At 39.7% G+C, this 20,770-nt stretch overlaps 1 protein-coding gene across 3 annotated transcripts in view; it reads right to left on the reverse strand.

The window, feature by feature from the left end:
- Positions 1 to 3,025: 3,025 nt before the first annotated feature.
- MTX2 (metaxin 2) overlaps positions 3,026 to 20,770 on the reverse strand; it is a 58,058-nt gene continuing 40,313 nt past the window's right edge. The window contains exons 1-9 of one of the 3 annotated variants that reach the window (XM_075000952.1): positions 20,288 to 20,457; positions 18,770 to 18,848; positions 15,567 to 15,639; positions 12,696 to 12,772; positions 11,359 to 11,451; positions 10,562 to 10,600; positions 10,016 to 10,141; positions 9,257 to 9,333; positions 3,026 to 3,547 (exon numbers count right to left, since the gene is read on the reverse strand). In XM_075000952.1, coding sequence (XP_074857053.1) covers positions 3,337 to 3,547; positions 9,257 to 9,333; positions 10,016 to 10,141; positions 10,562 to 10,600; positions 11,359 to 11,451; positions 12,696 to 12,772; positions 15,567 to 15,627 — 684 coding nt within the window. In that variant the 5' untranslated portion in view covers positions 15,628 to 15,639; positions 18,770 to 18,848; positions 20,288 to 20,457 and the 3' untranslated portion in view covers positions 3,026 to 3,336. Of the gene's footprint in view, positions 3,548 to 9,256; positions 9,334 to 10,015; positions 10,142 to 10,561; positions 10,601 to 11,358; positions 11,452 to 12,695; positions 12,773 to 15,566; positions 15,640 to 18,769; positions 18,849 to 20,287; positions 20,458 to 20,770 lie in introns of those variants that run through there. The other 2 variants (XM_075000951.1, XM_075000950.1) reach the window with 2 other exon arrangements.

Consider the following 20,770-nt stretch of genomic DNA (forward strand, 5'->3'; position numbering starts at 1 on the left):
AGTGCCAATAATAGGCGATTGAATAGTATGTCACTCTGCCTCAGTTGATTAAACCTACAAGTTTTTGGCAGCAAGGTTTTTTCCTGTTTTTGTACAGCACTTCTGAGCAACATCTCAACTTAAGTTTTGGAAAAATACCACGCAATTTAATTTATGAAGCAGTATAGAATGCTGCTATTTGATGTGCCTGGAAAGATTACTTAAGCACACGCAAGACAACCTAGAGCCTTAAATCACATACTAACTACAGTAAACCCTCGATTTAACAGACTAAGGGTGCTTCTACACTAGGAACTAACTTAGAAGTTAGGCGCTACTTCAAAGTAGCCAGAAGAGTCTACACACGTTTTCCCCACTTCCAAGTTAACTGCTACGTAGTTGAGCCCAACTTCAAAGTCCTTTTTACATTCTTGGTGTTTAGCTTCGAAGTAAGGTGTGTGTAGATGCTCAACTTCAATGTCTGTTACTTCAAAGTACAACTTCAAAGTAAGCAACTTGGAAGTTATTTTTGTAGTGTAGACACAGCATAATAGGGAGGAATGCAGAAAAAGTCTGTTATATCCAAACGGTTACACTGTACGATGAGGCACTGATCTTCCCAGCCCGTCGCTCACTCCTGTCCTCTGCCCCCCCTCCTCCTTTCCCTGTTCTTCACCTCACACCTCCATCTCCCTCTCCCAATTTACCAGGAGAGGAGCTGAATGCTGGCCTGGCTCCTTCCGTCTCCTGCAGCTCTAAGCACTGCTGCTCCTCCAACCCCCAGCTACGGGACACCCACACCAAGATAGAGTGTAGCTGCCCCCCGCCTGCCAGTAGGCAGCAACCTCTAGCATCTTGGCTGCTGCTCAGCACCACTGCAGGCAGCGGTGGCTGGGTGTCAACATGCTCCAGGCACATGCGACTGGGGGAGGAGAATTTCTGCACCCTGGCGCAGCCTTCTTCCACCTGTGGCTTCTCTGGCCCCAGCCACTATGGTGGCCCCTCCAGCCCCAGCAGTCCCAGCTGCTCCTCCAGCCCCAGCGGTGGCTCTGGTGAGGCTCCATGATTTATTTGGGGCAGGGGGGGGGAAGGCGGGTGGGCTGGCAGACAGCGTCCATTATTTCTCAAGTCCATTATATCATGGTCCCTTAAATCAAGGGTTTACTGTGACTTGAAAAGTAGCTTCACTGAAACTAAATGGGACTGCTCATGAAGTAAGATACTGCATGAAAAGAAGTGTGGCAAAACTGGAGTTCATGCAAATAGCATGGGAAAAAATTTATCAACAGATTGTTTTTGAGAATTTTAAGTCCAAATTGTAACCTGCTTTCTTACATATTAGCCACTACCAAACATGAACCAAAACTGATTTTAAGTCTAGCTTGGTTTGGTATGAAAAAACAAATAGAAATGGACATATTATAATGGAGTATTTAATTTGAATTGCTTTCTATCATAATAGTGCACATGAACAATACCAGAGCAGAGCATCAATAAACCTAAAAGCTACTAGGGTAGACAAATGGGAGCTGGAATAAAAAAGAAAAACCGGATATGTTTACACTAGCTTCTCACTCAAAAGGGGCATGCAAAAATGGCCAATCGAAAATTACAAATGAGGTGCTGATGTGAATATTCAGAACCTCATTTGCATAATGGAGGTCTCTCACCCTTCCAGAAGTGCTGTTTCAAAAGCCAAAATAGCCATGTAGTCAGGGATCCTTTGAAAGGAAGCCCTACTTTCAAAAGCACACTTGTTCCTGAAAAAAAATTTGGAAGAAGGGTGATTTCAAAAGCAGAGCTTCCTTTCGAAGGAACCCCACCTACACAGCTGTTTTGACTTTCAAAAACAGCACTTCCAGAATGGTGAATGGCCCTCATTATGCAAATGAGTTGTTGCATATGCAAATCAGTATCATTTGCATTTTGGTCAGCCATTTTTGCATACCCTTTCAAAAGTGTGGGGCCAGGGTAGGTGTAGCTAGTCACAGAAAGGAGCGCCAAGTGCTGCTACTTGACAGAAGAGAAAAAAAAGCCTACACTACAGACTTCAGAATTTGGGAGCAATACTTTCAGGCTAGAAAGAGGTGCAGCTGGCATGCGTGGCAACAGCTAGTATTTTGGGAAGAAATAAGACATGCTGAAAGGGAAAGACTGATGAAAAACTTTAAAAAATTCAGAAACAAAAGCCAAATAAGAAGCACTGCAAAAAACCAGAAGTGACAAGATTAAAGACTGATGCAGTAAAAATTCGATTTGACTATTAGTTATCTTCAATTGGTGGCCACCGAAATAGAAGGCTGGTTTGCCACCTGGTTCCAGAAAGAGAAACTTCTACTATTGTGAAATAATTACCATACTGTAAACAGTTCTTTCACCTTAATTCACAATAATTCAAACTGGGGGAGGGAAAAAAAAAAAAAGGCTATATAGACACCATTTACACCTGTCTTAACAGAAGCCAAGGGCTGATGTCCATTCTTTCCTAGAAACCGACATGCTGAAACACCTTTTTGGAAAATTGAGGGGGAAATTTGCATGGCTGATGCCCATGCTCTCGTGTTCACTGAAAGAAGGTCTCCAGCCTCCAAGGCTGTTTACTTTCCACCTTTCACAAGCATTGCTGTTATCACAATTTCTTTACTGTTGTGAGAAATTTCAAACAATACAAAGAAATCTTTAAAAGTTGCTTTAACTTTATTGAATGGTTGCCATTTCATTTTATGTTAGTGGTACCCTGCATTTGATAAATGTTTAGGCATACTCTCCATTTAACCTTCTGTTTTTGAATGCTAATCTCATTTAAAGGACCTGATCACCTTGTAAACACACTGACCTTCAAAGCGCAAATTTATTGAAGCCTGAATAGGGTAATTTTCCCATTACTTGCCCTATCATATAGTGAAAAAGTTAATCCTACAACATGTAACACAAAATTACTTTCCTTTTGTCCACCTGCCAAGAGGATCTGAAAACCCTGTATCTAACATATTTAAAGGGTATTAAAATGTTTTTGGAAAGATCAAAGAGAAACTTTTAAAAACAGTGGTATTTCATTTCATTTTATTTTTAACGTGCACACAATATTGTTCCAAGGTCACTTTAGTTTAATAGCCTCTATGGCATTTCAATGGCAATATCTCAAAAATCAATTTTACGTTTAATGAATACATCACACAGTGAAATCTACACCACACACAATGCAGTTGCAACTTCCATGGCTCCAGAACGTTTTAAAAGCTTCAAATAGGTTCCATTACACACATTTCATTTCACAGCCATCATTAGCATCATCAGTTAAACAATGAAATCAAAACGTGTTTCGGAAACTGGGCCTCCCATTATCAAGAGAAGCATTTAACACGGTAGGTAACTTTTTGAGGATCTGGATGCAGCGCTTGCAGAGCTGTCTTTATCACGATCTTCAAAATAGTGTTGCTCTATTCTCCTGCAAAAGGCCACAAGGTTGCTGTAGTTTTTCACTTTTTCAGAGAGTTCATCACTGGTCAGCTGAGTAGTAAGAATTGTGAACAGGTGTCCAAATACCAAAGCATCTAACTCTGTTGGCCTATAAAGAAACAGAAATAAAGGGCCTCTTGGAGTCAAAAAACCCCACTGAAAACCTTACAGAGACAATCCTACTGTACTTGGATTTAAAAAAATTAACTCAAAAACCAAAGTATTTTCACAAAGTAATCAAACTGGTCATATTTAACCAAGCAAAGCACAAAATTTAACAAATTTTGTAAGAATTTAATACTGCAGAACCTCACAGTTACAAACACCAGAGGTACAAACTGACCAGTAAACCATACACCTGGTTTGAAACCAGAAGTACGCCATCAGGAAGCAGCAGAGCCCCATTAAAAAAAAGACAAATACAATCACAGTATTAAAAAAATATATAAGATTTAAAATAATATTTACAACACAATGGTTTTTCTGCTTGTTTCATTTGAATTGAGCAGGTTAAAAGCAGGATTTTTTTTTTCCTGAATAATAAAGTTTCAACATTGTAGCATGGCAAGTTAACGTTTGGCTGTAAACTTTTGAAAAAACAGCTATGTTTTGTTCAGAGTCCTGAACAAACTCCATTCCCAAGATGTTCAGGACTCTGAGATTCTACTGTATTTTATAAAAACATTAACAAATTTTGACCTGAATTCTCAATGTTCTGCTCAGTTCTCCCACTAACAGATGGGGGGAAGGGGGTGTTTAAAACAAAATACCTTTTCAGAAAATGCATCAAGTCTACCCACCAACTTGTTTGTCCGGTACCAACTGTTCCTCATTTTTGAGGGGACAAAGTCTGCTTTCCCAGCCCCCAGCAGGTACTGTGCATAACAAAACTACCGTTCAAACAGAATGGCACTCTTTAAAATAGCAAAAACCCCACATCTCTCCAGGGCTCTTCAGCCACCAAAACACCTTGACTAAAGAGGAAACCTAACTACCCCATACCAGGCCATCTCTTCTGTGTTTTTAAAAAAGACTAAACAAATGGAAATAAACCCTGTAACCAAAGTCACAACAATCCAAAGAACAGTGGTTTGTTTTTTTGTTTTTTTTGAAGTCTACAGTCATACCCATGGCTGTGTGTTTGCAAACCTTTTATAGCTTGACCTTCATGAACTTTTGCAGCACTGGTCTATATGCAGACATAAATCCCCAAACAAACATTTTCCTTGCGTATTTTTAACAATTTTCTTTACTAATGTCCAAGAACTACATACTAAGAAATGAGCTAGGATATTTAATTAGGCGAATTATTGAGAAATTCTTCTACTTACAGCTTACAGACAAAAACATTGTAAAAATTTTAAAGGTTGAAAGTGTGTGTTATGAAGTCCAGCTAACACTCCCAAAATAGTACTTCTCTCTCCCTCAAACACACACACACACACACACACACAGCCACCCCATTACAAAAGACAGTTCAGAATGCCTCCAAGTGTAGCTGCAATTCAGTTTCAGTTTGTTCTCTACTAACATGTAAATCTTACAGCATTCAGCCTCATCCAATTACATTGCCCACCTAATCTTAGCTTTGATTCTTGCCTCTCTGCCCCTGGAGATTTGGGAAAGTATTAAAGCCTGCTACTTGAGGCATTTCTCCATCCCCACTTAATGAACTGGGAATCAGAAACTGAGCCTTCTACATGTTGGCTTGGACAACCATGAAACAAATAGTTGATGTGTCCCAGTTCCTCCTTGCTTTCTGATTCTGTGACATGGCTGAAAAAGACAATTGCTTTGACACATGCTTCTCACGCAGATGTAGCCTCAGTGCATAATGTCACACACTGATTTAATTAAAGTGTCTTGGTAATTTCCCCATTAATTGTCAACCCACCAAAAATACCTAAAACTGTCTGCCAACTATTCCCACGTCCAGGGAAACGTAAAGGCAGCTTTAAAACAAACACACACATTGCACTTGGAATGTACATTATTTATGTAACTTCATGGTTCATATGGCATGCTGATAGGTGCAGTCCATGCAAACATTCAACATTAGTTTAAATCCACAATCATGACAAGAATATTTTCGCGGAAAGTACACACTAACAAACAACATCTCACGTATGGCACACCTGGGTCTGAAAACGCCCAGAACAGTACTCTCCCACACAAATCACAGCTACAACAGGTTGAACTTCTCTAGTCCGGAACTCTCTTATCCCACAACATCCGTAATCTGGCACAATTTTAGTTAGCTGGATGACCACTTACCATGGGTGTGGCCAAGTTTCCTGAGGTCTCAAAGTTTGTTTTCAAACACCACTCCTGGCTCTGTGTTCCATGCTGTTGTTTAGCCCTAATTTATCCTTAAATGTCTTTTAAGAGCCCAGTAAGCAGTAGAAGTGTTGGTAATGCTGCTAGACATCCTTGGCCTCCCTTGGTTCAGCAAATTCTCTTTCAGCACCAGTCAGGTTCCAAGGGTGCCAGACTAGAGAGGTTCAAACTGTACTCTGTAATCAATCCTTTCTTGCATGAAGATCAGCATTTCCCTACGGTCATATGACTTTTCAGGCATTTTCATGCTAACTCAAGAGTGTGTCTACACTGCAATCCAAGGTATGAATGAAGCACAGGCAGACATAGCCACACCAACTTTACCTGCAACAACAGTAGCAGATTTGCATACACACCACAGCCCAGTCTGTGAACATTGCCGTGTCATTTGAATTAAATTTCAGCGCAGGCTTCAGAGGAGATTGGAACATAAAGATGGGAAAAGATAATGAAGGTCGGGAGAGAGTCATGGGAAGGTTTGGATAAAGGAGAAAAAAAAATAAGTAAGTGAGGCGAGAAACTACTAGAATTTGCTACGGCGCATGAGATGGTGATCTGCAACATGAGATTCCAACAAAAGGACTATAAGAAGTGGACATGGCGATTGAATGACAAGAAGTCCAAGAACACGTCAGATATGATCTTGATAAGAAGAAGATGGGTAACATCAATACAGCAGTGCCGAACTTCCTAAGGAGCAGATGTGGACTCGGACCACAGTCTAGTGATTGTGAACATCTAGATGAAACTCAAAGGAAAAAATATATGATACAGTTCAAGAAATGAACAGCCGTTGTGAGGGAAAAAAAAGGAATGTGTACAGAGCAGCACTGGAAGAGAAGATCACAAATGTGGGCACAGAGAAAGGTCTAGATAAGAGAGTCAAAAGGATAGCCACAGCAATAGAAGAGGCAATTGAGCAGATGGTTCCAGAAGATCAACAAAAAGTGGATTACACAGAAGATGCTGAAGTTGGCCTCAGAAAGAGCGCGTTGAAGTTCAGAAGGGATGTTCCCAAGAGGGCAGAACAGCAATATAGAGTGAAACGCAACAAGGTAAAAAAAAGCATCCAGAATGGATAAGGCAAAATGGTTAGAGGAGCAGTGTGAAGATACCGAGAGGTATTAGGGTGAGTGGAAGATCAGAGGGGTGTACAAAATAATTAGGAATATTAATAGGAAGTGGCAGCAGAAGCAGATGGCAGAAGAGAACAACGAGGTACTCATGAACACGGAAAAGGTTGTGCAGCGATGGACGAGATATTGCAGTGATCTGTAGAAAGCACAGGTGGACCCGAGTGTTTCAGAGAGACTGATCCAAGAACTGAAAAAGACATCTCCGCCAAGCATCAAGAGAAAGACCAATATTCGATGGAGGAAATAGAAACAGCAGTGAAAAGACTAAAGAACAACAAGAGCCCTGGAATTTATAACATCATGCGACACATGATCAAATACAGTGGAGAGAGTATGATTCAGGAAATACACCGACTAATGTAATATAGCTTCGAAAGAAGGGAAGGCACCTCTGGAATGGATAAGATCCATACTCGTGACAATACACAAGAAAGGAAGCACACTGGAGTGCAAGAACCGCAAAACGATTGCCCTAATGCATCGTCCAGGCAAGGTGCTGAGGATGATACTCATGGAGAGACTGAGATCACAGAAAGAAGAACATGTAGCGAATGAGCAAGCGAAACTCAGGAAACAGAGAAGTACCATACAGGGGATATTGGCACTAAGACTGATAGCACAGAAAGCTCAACAAAAGAGCATCTACAATTGCTTCGTCAATTTTCACAAGGCATTTGACAGTATAGATCAGTAAGTGATTTAGGCGGTGTTGGAGCTGTATGGAGTGGATAGCAAACTGATATGGCCCTTAAAGAATCTCAATAACAATGCAGAGGCAGCAGTGAGAATGTGCAGAGAGTTGGGAAGCTAGTTTAGAATGAGTAGAGGTATGAGACAAGGCGATCCAATATTGCCGAGTATCTTCATCATGCACGTAGAGAGAGCAATGGACAAGTTCAAGGAAGGGGTAGAAGTGATATCGGTGCATGGGATCGGACTTCACAACTTGAGGTTTGCAATTGCATAGTTATCATCGAGGAAGATAAAGAGAAGCTTGTGAGAATAGTGCAGATGCTAAATAAGGAAGGGAAGCGGTATGGACTGATCATGAACATCGATTAAATGAAGATAATGGTATTTGGAAATAAGGAAACAGGAAGGAAGATCAGTATAGGTGGGATCAAACTTCAGAATGTAGAGAAGTTCCTGTACGATGTGGATCAACAGGATGTATGATCTAGACTGTAAGGAGGGAATAGCGACTAGAATAGCGAAAGCAAGAGCAAGTCTGAAGGCGATGGATAAGACCTGGAAAAGCGAAGTGATTAGCTTAGGAACGAAGCCAAGTGTCTTCAAAACATGCGTGTTCAGCAGCATGTTGTACAGATGTGAGACATGGGTGATAAAAGATTTTAAGAGAAGAATATAGGCATTTGAGAGGAGTAGTTATACAAAAATTCTGAGAATAAGGATGGATGCAGAGGGTCATCAATGAGGAATTATATAGGAAGACACAGCCAAAGGAGAACCTACAGCAGAAGGTTATACGATGGAAGCTACAGCTATTTGGGCATATCTGCAGAATGAACGACGAGTGAAACGTCAAGACTCTGGTATTTGGCATAATAGACGGCAGACCCCCAAGAATGGGTAGACGATATAATAGATTGATGTGGAGCTAGTCTACAGAAATTAAGCCCCTCTGCATTGTATAAGCAAAGATGGAAGGAAATAATGAGACCTATGGTGGTTGTTATTGTTAATGATGACGATGTTTATGATGATTGGCTAACAGCAGGAGTATTTACCCAGGGTCCCCAGTGTGCCTGTTCAGGTGTTGCTGCTATTTTTAGTTGTGCTACCACTCATAAAAGCAACTGTGGCATATATACCTGAGCTGCAATGTAGACATTGCCTGTGTCATTTGAATTAAACTGTGCAAGAAGTTCTGTTAGTCAAAATACAGCATGTTAATTCTCCTTGGGACGCATTAAGGCGTCTACACTTATAGGTATCATCAGTGAAAGGGTCAATGTATGCTAACAATTACATGGATTATTGCTTAGTTACCTATGAAAACTACAGATTTCTGGTTTTTTTCACTGTACATTTTTAACTGATATAAGTTATTGCATATTCTGTATCACATACTAGAAAATAGAAATAAGACTATAAACACTAGAGAAAATCTATGAAATATTTTATGGAAACTTAGTAGCTTTTGCAATATTTACAATTACTTTGTAATTTCTGAAGTTCTTATATATGCACTTTATGGATTCATTCCCACATGTTCCCTAACTTCTTGTTAGTTATTAAAATAAGGAAAAAATTGTACCCATTCAGCGATGTTCTGGAGAGTAATATACCTACAGTACATTACATTTCCATATAAAGTAACTTACTGCTTATTGAAGAAATATGCTTGTGTTCCTAGTCTTTGAGAGAGAGCTTGACAACACTGATCTACGTCTTCCAACACCTAAACCAAACGAAAGATTAGTAGCTAAGTAGCCAGATGAGAACACAATTATCTACAAAGTAGCTCCCTTATTGCACACATAACAGTAAGCATTTGTAATAAATGACTACATCAACTATACAGAGCATAGATGTTAGGCAGATTCAGATTAGAAATCTTATTTTTCAGATTTTAAATGACAAGTACACTGTCGACAAAAGGAAAGTTGTTAAAATTTGCCTATTGTCAGTAACTGGGTAAAATTAAAAACTTGTACTTCTACGTGTCTTTGCTTTTTTTCTTGGAAAAAATACATCTCCAAGAAAAAGTGACAATCTTGTAAAGGGACCTCATTATCTTCACATGGGAATCACAGTCCGACTGCTAATCCCTTTTCAAGATCATGGTGTACAGTTATCTAGCACGGAGATACATATTCATGAGAAAACATCTTTCATTTTTCTCAGATTGCATGTGTGATTTCAAGTTTATTGCTGCTGAAGCTAGAGACATGGATTCCATAGACAATTTTTTAAATGTACAGAGTTGCATAATGCATATATTTTATGAAACATTGGAAATAAAATATTGCTTCTCTGAAATTTGACACTTTTGATATTTTAATTTTCTTTTCATTGCTGGAAGGTTAGTTTAAGAAAAAAAAAGAATGAAGAATTCAGCTTTAGCTATTTATCTGACTGACCTGTTCAAGTGACTTGCCAGCCCATCCAATGGCTTTCATCTTACGTCTGACCTCCCACTGTTTCTGATAAGCCAAAATGCGATTGAGAGGCCAAGGATAAGGAGATCCATATCTTGGATGAGTAATCTTTGTTTAAAAATAAATTAAATAAATAAATAAATAAATAAATCAATCACATTTTTTAAAAAACAACTGGTCAAACTGCTATTTAAAAACAGTGATGGATCAGAAGGCACTGACATTGGCTTTAGTAAAATACTAAGAATTTTTTCAACACAGAAATGCATAGTTTGTAGCCTAAGAGAAAGAAACCATTTACTCGATTATCTTAAAATTACATAAAATCCTATGTACTTTGCAACCTGCTACCTTCAGTAATGACACATAGCTTCCCTAAAACGTATATGCAAGCAAAATTAAAGTGAAAAACTGTATCATTAGTGGTATAAACCTCCATGTTTCATTTATGAGTAGGGACCTGCAGTTGTGAGCAAAAGTGTTTTCTCATTAAATTTTAATTAAGATAAATGCTGCAGAACCACTCACCTCCACTACTGTAGTATCATCACACCACTGAAGATACAACTGCGGGGGGGGGGGGGGAGAAAAAAAGAACACTTCTTTATTCTTAACTTTAATACAAACAACTGAGCAGTCTAACTACTGATGTTTTAAAGTTAACAGCTATCCCCACAAATATTTTAAGTCTAACAGTATCTTCTATGAACACAAACGAGAAGTTAATGGTGATGCTTGCAAGACAAAAGCCTGACTGCTAATTCTCTTGAACAGCCTGCCGATCAGATTTGAATTAAGATGGAGATCAGAACATGCTATGTAACAGTGGTTCTCAAAACTTTTGTACGAGTTTGCTCTTTCGCATAGCAAGCCTCTCATTAAGACCCCCCCCTTTGTAAATTAAAAACACCATCAAACATTGGAGACAAAGCAGGATTAGAGATGGAAGCAGGCAGCTCGTGACAACCCACCCCATAATAACCCTGTGGGCCCCTGAGGGGTCCAGACCCCCAGTTTAAGAATCCCTGACATATAAATTATGAGTCAACTTTCATTACAATGACATGGTTAGTCTTCATAAACTCACCATTTTGTACAACAAAAATCAACCCCAATTCATGAAGTTTTCATAAGACTGTGTAAAGAGATCACAAAGAACATGAAGTTCTGTTCTTATCAAGTCTGTAGCCTATGAGTGGAAGTACTATTTCCCAATCTAAGAACTTGAAAATAAAATACAACTATTTTCCACAAGGAAAAACCCTACATTTTTGCCCATTTATCACCTACTCACAAAATCAACAAATTATTATGGTTTGCTGTACCTCTGCTGTCAATAGCATATTATTGACTAATTCCATGTAGGCTTTCATCTCAGCTTTTTGGACTTCATCCAACCCATCACTGAGTGAATGGCCCTAAGGGGGCAAAAGAATATACAACCCTGTAAGAAACGATATTACAATATTCAGCTAAGGCTTGTGCCAAAGCCCACAAAAGTCAATGAGCTTCAGATCAGGTCTTGCTCTCCCTATATAGTTCATTAAATCATAAAATAGGCAGATAAATATTATGAATTACCTTCCACACTAAAAATCACCTTCTATATTAAAACAAAAAAATTTATGTTGCAATATAATCAAATACAAAAGACAAATATAGATTTATTTTCAGCTATAGAACTACTGGGCATTTCTTTCTCAGCTTTGTACAACTTGATTTCATGGGTTCACTATTACTATTATGTCTTCCATGGAAAAAAAAGTTGATGACAGTTTATCAAAATATGCTACTTAATAGACACTGCACTACAAGGAAGGAAAAAAACAGTATAAAAACCAAACAGATTAGTTGAAATTTCAGGGCTCAAGCAAACACTATGGGTGCATCTACACTTGCATTCCTCTTTCAAAAGAGGTATGCAAATGAGGGGAATCAAAAATGCAAATAAGGTGTATGTTTGCATATTTGGCACCTAATTTGCATATTAGGCACCTAATTTGCATATTATTTCAAAAAATAAAACCAGCGTAGACACTGCTTTTTCGAAAGTAAACCCCATCCTTAAAATAATCCTTATCCCCATTGTATAAAGGGAAGAAGGATTCTTTTGAAGATGGGATTAACTTTCAAAAGAGCAGCCATCTACACTGGTTTTCATCTTTCAAAAGAAGCTCTTTTGAAGTAATATGCAAATGAGGTGCCAAATATGCACCTTTTTTGCATTTCTGATTTCCCTCATTTGCATGCCTCTTTCGAAAGAGGAATGCAAGTGTAGACGCACCCTATGTGTCTTTTCTAAATGTACTACACACAGAAGCCAAAACACAAGCGCAACTGCAAGATCTAGGTTGCTTTCTAGCTTCTTATTAAGATGAAATCCTGCACTTTCAGCTCGATTTCTACAATTTGAATAAATGCCAGAGAAAAATATCCCCATATTATTATTATTACAAACCCCAGTACACCATATTTTCCTTAAGCAGGTGGTGACTCCTTGCACTGGGTAAAAAATATTTGCCATATCGTGAAAAAGCAGATACCTTTACTACTTTACTCTCTTAAAATGAAAGATTTCGTCAGAGGAAGCTAAATGAGTGCAAATACTAAAAGAAGTTACCATTGTATTTACCACTTTATGATGTACTTTTGATATCCTTACCTTGGCTTTAACAAACTGGACTATGGGGCCAAGTTCAGATACGACTTGATTTCCTACACGAATAAAGGGTACTTTGCCTGCAGTAAGATACAGTACACGTTTAGTAAATTAAAGCTTTCTATACATACAGTTACTTTGGACATCATGCTTTTGAAGTTTCACTTTAACACAGTGGTCCTCAAACGTTTCACCATTACACCCTCCCCAACCCCCTCAGCCTCCTCCCCCTGTAGAAGCAGGGGTGCAGTTCAGGACAAAAAGAGGTGGTGGACAGAAGTAAGGAAGCTGAGGCTGTGTAGCTGTGACAAAGCGGAGTCATAGCTTGAGGGGCAGATAGGCGTGTTGAGGTTTGAGGTGGGGCTTGGGCTGGGTGCTGCAAGTTAGTCGCACCAGGTAGCCCGGGCTGCAGCTGGGTGCAGATCCATGACAAGGCTGAGGTGGGGACAGTGCCCAAAAAGAGCTGAGACAGACCACGGTTGCGTGGCACTTCCTCTGCATCCTCTGTGGAGGCTGGTCCAGGCCATACCATGCCCCCCTGACGGTTCCTTCATGTGGGAGAGAAGAAGGGGGAGAGTGTGCACCCCACAGTTTGGGAACCATTACAATAACTTGCAAATATTTGTTATAATACAAAATGTATAAATCTATATCCAATAATAAATTAATCCTGCTTTGCTGGAAAGATTGTTGTTTCCCCCAAAACGCTACTGTAGAAATCCCAGGGAAGTAGAGGAAGCACCTGGTATCTGTAGAGGTAAGTGTTTTGTGAAGACAGCCATCTTTTTAAGAAAACGTATATTATATACAATATGTATTTACACATGGTTATTAAATAACCTCAACATGGAGGAGATCTTGGACTTTTTTATTTTACATTAGTAAATGCAGTTTGCTGAATTTGATGTAAGATGAAAAAGGAATTTGCCCATAAATAAAACAAGTCACAAGACACAATAGGCCCCCATGGAGCACAACAGGACAAGGAAAACAAGGACAGCAAAGTGTGTTTTCACAGAATATTTTAAAAGAACAAACCAAAAATCAAACATTATTTACAGGGCTTTTGAATGTAATATCATTTGAAAGATACCAATGGAAAGCTTAAAAACATCCAACTCGATCCCAAAGACCGAGCTTACTGCTAGACCTGGTACAAACAGAGTTCACAATAACAGCAGGTTCAGCCATGGTTTTTAATCAAATGGTTCACTCCTCCCCGATTCAAACTCGGCCTAAGAGTAATAGACGAGGTGCACTGCACCAACTAAAGCCTCCTGCACCCATATGCAGCAGTACTATAAAAAGACATGCAATGTTTTCTGAACTGCAAAACTCAACGGTTTACTTTGCTGGCACATAAAGACAAGCTTGTAGTATTCCTACATTCTCATTCAACTCCCTCAAAAAAGGATCTTGTAGTTATGAAAGAATCATTACAAGGTTTTCTGCACAAACGTTCCAATGCACATCTGAGAACCACCGAGATCAGTTCTGAGAATTTTTTCAGGAGTAACAGCCTTTCCTGAATAGCCTGATTCAGTTGGAATTAACTATAATGTTATTGAAACGATGCTGAAGTAGAACAAAGAGTCAAAACAACAGACGCTTTTAGGAGGATGAATTAACCATCACATTTATACTTCTAACTGGTTTCATTTAAATAGAGCAGGAAAACAGAATATCCTGTATTTGATCAGTACAGGGCAATTGTCATCAGCTCAGGTCAGTCATGCTCCTTTAGTCTGCGGTATAAGAAAAAAGCTTGAGATGCAAGTAATGGTGTATCGGTACATCACTGTGTCTGTGGGTGGGGGTGGGGGCGGGGGGTGGGCGACTGAACAACAAAAATACTAAAACTCCTGCTCTCATGCATGTAAGATACTTGCTTATTTCTGCAAGGAGTCAGCATTCCAACCCATTGGGTTTATTTTGAAACACTGACTTAATCAATGATTCCTTGCACTGTACAGTTCTTGTCGCAAAACCAGGATTTTAAGCATTAAATAAAGACAGGATTCCAGCTGATTTTCCCCTTTAACACGAAGGAGTAGGAGCAGAGCTCATGTACAGCATGCAAAAACAAAAATCCAGGTAGGCAGACATTTTTACTGCTGCATACTTGAATTGAAAATTGTAACAGTAGCTTAAATTAACTCAAGCAAATGGATCCATTTGCAATGAGAAATTTTAAGATGTCAGAACTGTGTTTTGAATTCAGTGATCCTTTTCTAGCAATTTTTAGATGAGTGTGTATAGAAACACAATTTGAAACACAACAGAATTTGGGACACCATACATGACAAACCCTGAATCTGCATTTTCTGCAAACCATCTTTTGACTCAGAAGAGGACTCAAGTACCACCCTATTCTGGGGACTGACAGTTTATCCATGTCTGTCTGCAATTATTAACATGCTGATAATCTCCTTCCAACTAAGGTAACAAACAACATTTCTTCCAACTCTTAAAACAATGGAAAATGGAACACCTTTCATCAGACAAAAGGGCGTTCCCAGGGGTATCTCCCCGGAGATCAGCAGAGAAACTTCTGAGGTAGGGCAATCTCTTGGCTGGAGAAGATCAAAAGTCCCTAGATATTTTCTGAAAGAGTTATTACCATCAGGCTTTTGAGCACCCAGAAGCATGAATGCCCACTGCATTTAAAATGGGCAATACAGCACATTTTAAATATCTGCACTGGATTGCTCTTACCCTCCATAAAGAAAAACCACAGCAGAATAAGGAAAAAAAATAAAGAGGCAGCCCACATACGCTACCAGTGACTGGCTGTTATCTGCAAGATGAGGTGCTGTTGCCATGGTATCAAAACATAGGTACTAACAAAGTAATTTAAATGAACACCACACTTACCAGATGGGGACATATATTCTGCATTTGCCCTACAAACCACCTGGACTGGCAGATTGCACATTTGCAAAAATGCCTGAAAACAAAGAGGAACACAGAAAAAGGGAAAACATTATTAGCTGTGGGCAAAAACATGGGTTTGTTTTAAGTATGTTAAATTAGCACTTAGCAAAATGTTTATAAAGTATTGGAATCCATATTCTGCTTTAAGGAAAAGAGAAAAAGGAAAGAAAAAGTGAAAAAAACTTCATTGGACAATGGTGTATAAGAATACTGCCAAAATCATTGTAAGAATTCTTCTCTTTAACAAAGTTGTCTCTCTTTTTCCCATTTGATGGTAGCATTTGAGAATCCAAGTTACTGTTGTTCATAAATCACTAATAATCAGCACAAGAGACATTTTGTCAACTTTGATCATCAGGGCATGCACCTATTATAAATAATGACTAACCAAGATACCTAAGGCTGTGTCTAGCTTGCCAAGAACGGTCAGCAAAAGATATGCAAATTGCACAACGTATTTGCATGTCTTTTGCACACACTTGTCGGGAGAGGCTTTTCCAATATTGGCCCATCCACTTGGCACAAAATGTTGGAAAAACCCCCTCTGTTGAGACATCCCCTCTTCCTCATGGAATGACACATACAGGGATGCTGACAGAATGCTCCCGAATGCCAGATCTCTTCCGAGAGATCTACAGTCTGGATGCACGCTCTGACAAAGAACTCACTCAGCAGAAGCCTGCAGTCTAGACATAGGTTTACAGAACAAGCGGCAGCATATGCTACATCTCCAACACACACACACACACACACACACACACACTCTCTCTCTCTCTCTCTCTCGCTCTCTCCAAGTCCTTCCACTGCCATATTTCCACTAGTCAACATTTTTATGGCTTTTGCTTGGCAATGTTGCTAGATTAAAAGACAGTGTTTATTACAGGGGAAAGCAACCTGCAGCCTGCAAGTCAGATTGGGTTTTTATGTGTGGCTCATGAAACATTTGGTTTACTGTTGCCACACGCAGGTTTGCTAGATTCTGCTGGTTTCTGTGCACGTTGGGTTTTCCCCCATTGGTTTTACTAAAGTGACATGCAGGTAAAGTGAGGTGTGTGCTCCTTGCCCACTGCGAGCCGTGTGCTCCATCTGCATCCAATTGAAGTGCTGCTATGGTTCAATCGGCACACCCCACAAATTCTCGGTACTCAAGCGCCGTGAGCAAAAGTACTTTATCCTGGGAGACCACTGTGGTTATGACAATCTTGCAGCCTACAGCGATGAAGGAGGAGTGCCAATGCCGCTCGCTCATTAGCCTAGATTGCCCATCACTGGTTTAATCACATGTACCGTTTAAATGAATTAGGGGTTTAGTTGACCAACATAATTATTTTGTATCTCCCTGTCTATAATACTGAACAAAGTCCATTTCTACACGATACTAATTTTTGCAGCAGCAATCATCATCATAAAACATTTAGGCTACAGCTACACTATAGTTGCTGTTTCAGGATACAAGTGTTTCCTGAAACAGCTCCACGGCTAAACCCCACACCCAAAATAGCACATCGTATTCCAGTTCCAGAACCCCTTGTTGTACAAGGGGTAGCGGAAACTTCGAAATAGCCACTTATTTTGAACCTTGGTACCATGTGGAGGGCACCAAGTTCAAAATAAGTTAACTTGAAATAAATTACGTAATTTGCATTGCACAAATTGTGAGTTATTTTGAGTTATGGCTACAGTGTAGCCATAGCCTTAGAGTGCTTCTTTCTAAGAACAAAACTTCCACAAGCTAAAAAACAGATGCATGTCGTGGTGAAGTGGGTCCTTGCCCACCAAAGCTCACGCTCCGATAAATCTCTTAGTCTAAGGTGCCACTGGACTTCTCATGGTTTTTGCAGATACAGATTAACAAGGCTACCACCCTGATACTTCCACGAGATAACTCACACTTCTGACATTCAGAGCATGGCAAGTATAAATAAGCCCTCAAGCTTACTGGTGAGGAATGTTAAATGTTAAACTATGTTAAATCTGTAACAGAGAGAAAGCTGTGCTAGTCTATACACTATCAAAGCAAAAAAGCAGTAAAGTAGTACTTTAAAGACTAACAAAATAATTTATTAGGTGACCTTTCATGGGGAAAGCCTACTTCTTCAGACCATAGTATTAATCTAATTCTTGACTTCCCTCCCCTGCCCCTCTGCTCTCTGATTTGCTCACCTTGATAATTTTTTTCTGATTTGTCAACCTCGATTACTATTTTTGATTCTCTGTGCCTTAAATATTGAGTATGTTCTGGTATGGCTATGGTCTGAAGAAGTGGGTCTGTCCCACGAAAGCTCACCTAATAAATTATTTTGTTAGTCTTTAAAGTGCTACTTTACTGCTTTTTTGTTTTAATGTTAAATCTGGCATATTTGGCATTCACCTCTGCCAGAAAAAAGGCCAAAATTTCAAATGCCAAATCTGGAATCTGTTAATCTAGACTGCAGCCCATTGATACTCTCTGAATAATAGGCAGGCACAATTGCATTAGTTTTCCAGAGAATCTACTGCACATGAATAAAAGTTTCACTGGGATTTTAAGTGTGGTATATGGATTTAACATGCATGCATGACAGCTTCATGAACATAGCAGGCCATTAGGTCTATCTGTTATGTTGTGCGAGACTGACAGACCAGGTTTCAGCTCATGCCAGCATCCATGTCTCTGCTAAACACTGACAAATCCATTGTTACAATCAGACTAGCTCATCTGTGTCTTAGCATTATGAAAATAGGTGTTCGATTTATCTAAGTATGTGTTTAGTACTTACCTTTTACTGAATGCTTGTCAGCTGCTACATGCATGAATCTCAGCTATATGTATCCTACACTTATTACAGGTAAGGTAATATTTAAGAATTTGTATTGTAAACCTCTGTAAATGCGTAAGAGAGAGAGAGAGACACAGACAGACAGACAGACAAAAAAATTAAAGCGTTGGTCTCCAACAGAAGATGTTATGTCCTGGCCAACAGGAAAGTCCTGACACCACCATACAGAGTATTGCTGAACACTAAAAAACAGAAGATTTTGATGCTCTGCAACCCTCCCCCAGCAACTGTAAGAAGATGAGTCACACAGTAAATTCCTCTCATCTGCTCAGTTTGTAGCTCAGCACACATGGGGAGAAGAGAACAAAAACCAAAGGACTGTACCTCTATGTTGCTTGGATTCTAGGATCCAGGTTTTTCTAAGCATAAGCAAGGAACGCCAGCTGCTTATCTTGGGTTAGCCCTAAAGGACACATAGGGCTTACTTATTACAGAAGTTTTTATTACCTTTTGAAACTTACAATTTTAATTCATTTGTGTACACTGTTTACAGGCTTTAATCTTGTAAATAACTCATTTCCTTTCTGTACTAATAAATCTGCCAATAATTTGTTACAGGATTGGCTACAAATATTGCCTTTGGTGTGAGACCTAAAGTGTAACTGATCTAGAATAAAAACAAAAAGCAGTCAAGTAGCACTTTAAAGACTAGCAAAATGGTTTATTAGGTGAGCTTTCGTGGGACAGACCCACTTCGTCTGAAGAAGTGGGTCTGTCCCACAAAAGCTCACCTAATAAACCATTTTGCTAGTCTTTAAAGTGCTACTTGACTGCTTTGTTTTGATAGTGTATAGACTAGCACGGCTTCCTCTCTGTTACCGATCTAGAATAAGTGATTGGGCCTTTGAGACCAGAAGTAATCTGAAATATTACTGTGATCTTTGATGTAAAAGCACCATTATCACAAAGGAAGTCTCATCTGGGGGGCAACACAGACTGGAGTAACCTAGAGGGATATCTATGACTCCAGATTAAGGCTGCTCTAGAATCTGAATAGTTCTAAGTATAGAACTCACAACCAATTTGGGGTTTGTGCCCGGCTCTTAACAGGCTGCCTAGAGGTTGGTATTCACAATCATGGAGTCCCTGCAGAACAGCTTAGTTTATTGACCAAGGTGATATCTGGTTTAAAGTACACAACCCCCCAGGAAAGAAAAATGGTCCTTTTCTACCTTTATTTGGGAAACAATCACCATCTGAGAGGCAGGTACATTTTTTGCAGTTGTCTCGGCTCTACTGAATGAAATTTTACTTGTATAAAAAGAAAAACTAACGTATAAAAATAAACTAACTAAAGATAAGATTGCCATATAAATCAAGAAAAACAGCAATCTTAAAGACACTTTCCCTGTTTCCTGCTAGCCACAAGCGCACCATCAGTTTGTGATTTGATGTACAAAATATTCTTCAATACTCAAGTATAAGAGGGCAAATTTAGCGCACGGCTTTGTATTTTTGGCCCAAACTTTATTAACATTTCACTTCAGTAAAAATACTAAAATTAGGATTAATTTCAGAACACACTTCCAACACACTTTCCGTCTCCTGATATAAGTCGGCGCTGAGGAAAATTGGTTTTCACGTCTTTGGAAAGGTTTTAGCCAGATGACCTTAAGAGAATATGTCTCAGATCAGCCTCAACTGGAAGAGGCTATGCTAAATCATCATCTGCACTAATGGCATTTTCTTCTCTCCATTTTATGTAATCTCCAAGGGTTTCATCTGGGAAGGGAGAACAAAGCTAAACCACAGATCTGTGGTAGGAGGAGGGAAGGAAAAGAACAAAGTTAAGGACGATAACTAGCAACACACTGAGATGCAAAAGAAAGGAGGTCCCCTCACCAACTGCGGAGCCTCTGCTTCTCCAGCCACGCAGCGAGTAGGAAGCAGGGAGAAGAGCTTTTTAGTCTCCAGCATGCGGACAGCCAGGAGCTGGGACAGTTGCCAAGAACAAGTTTCTTCCCTGGCCTCTGTGCCAAGAGCCTGAATCAACATTCTTAAACTCATCTGGCTCCCTTCTGTCATGCAGAGGTATCAGGCTGCTGCTGCTTCTAGGGATTCAAGCTCCTATGTTAAAACAGTCCTGCTTCAGAGAGAAAGATATTTTCATCCACTGGCTCCTCATTGCAAACAACCCAAACCTCAAAAACAGCCACTCAGCTGCCTGCCCCTTGCCTGCTTCCCTCTGCTCCGTTCAACACCATCCCCCCCCCAAAAAAGCACCAGGACTGTCGTCTTCCCTGTCCTGTTTGATTAAGCATCCTGGTTCTGCTCCATCCTGCCTTAATTCCTGTGTTCAACCAGGCAGCGGAACCAACGGCTAGG

This window comes from Carettochelys insculpta, chromosome 8 (assembly GCF_033958435.1).
Source record: "Carettochelys insculpta isolate YL-2023 chromosome 8, ASM3395843v1, whole genome shotgun sequence".
Classification (NCBI taxonomy): Eukaryota; Metazoa; Chordata; order Testudines; family Carettochelyidae; genus Carettochelys; species Carettochelys insculpta.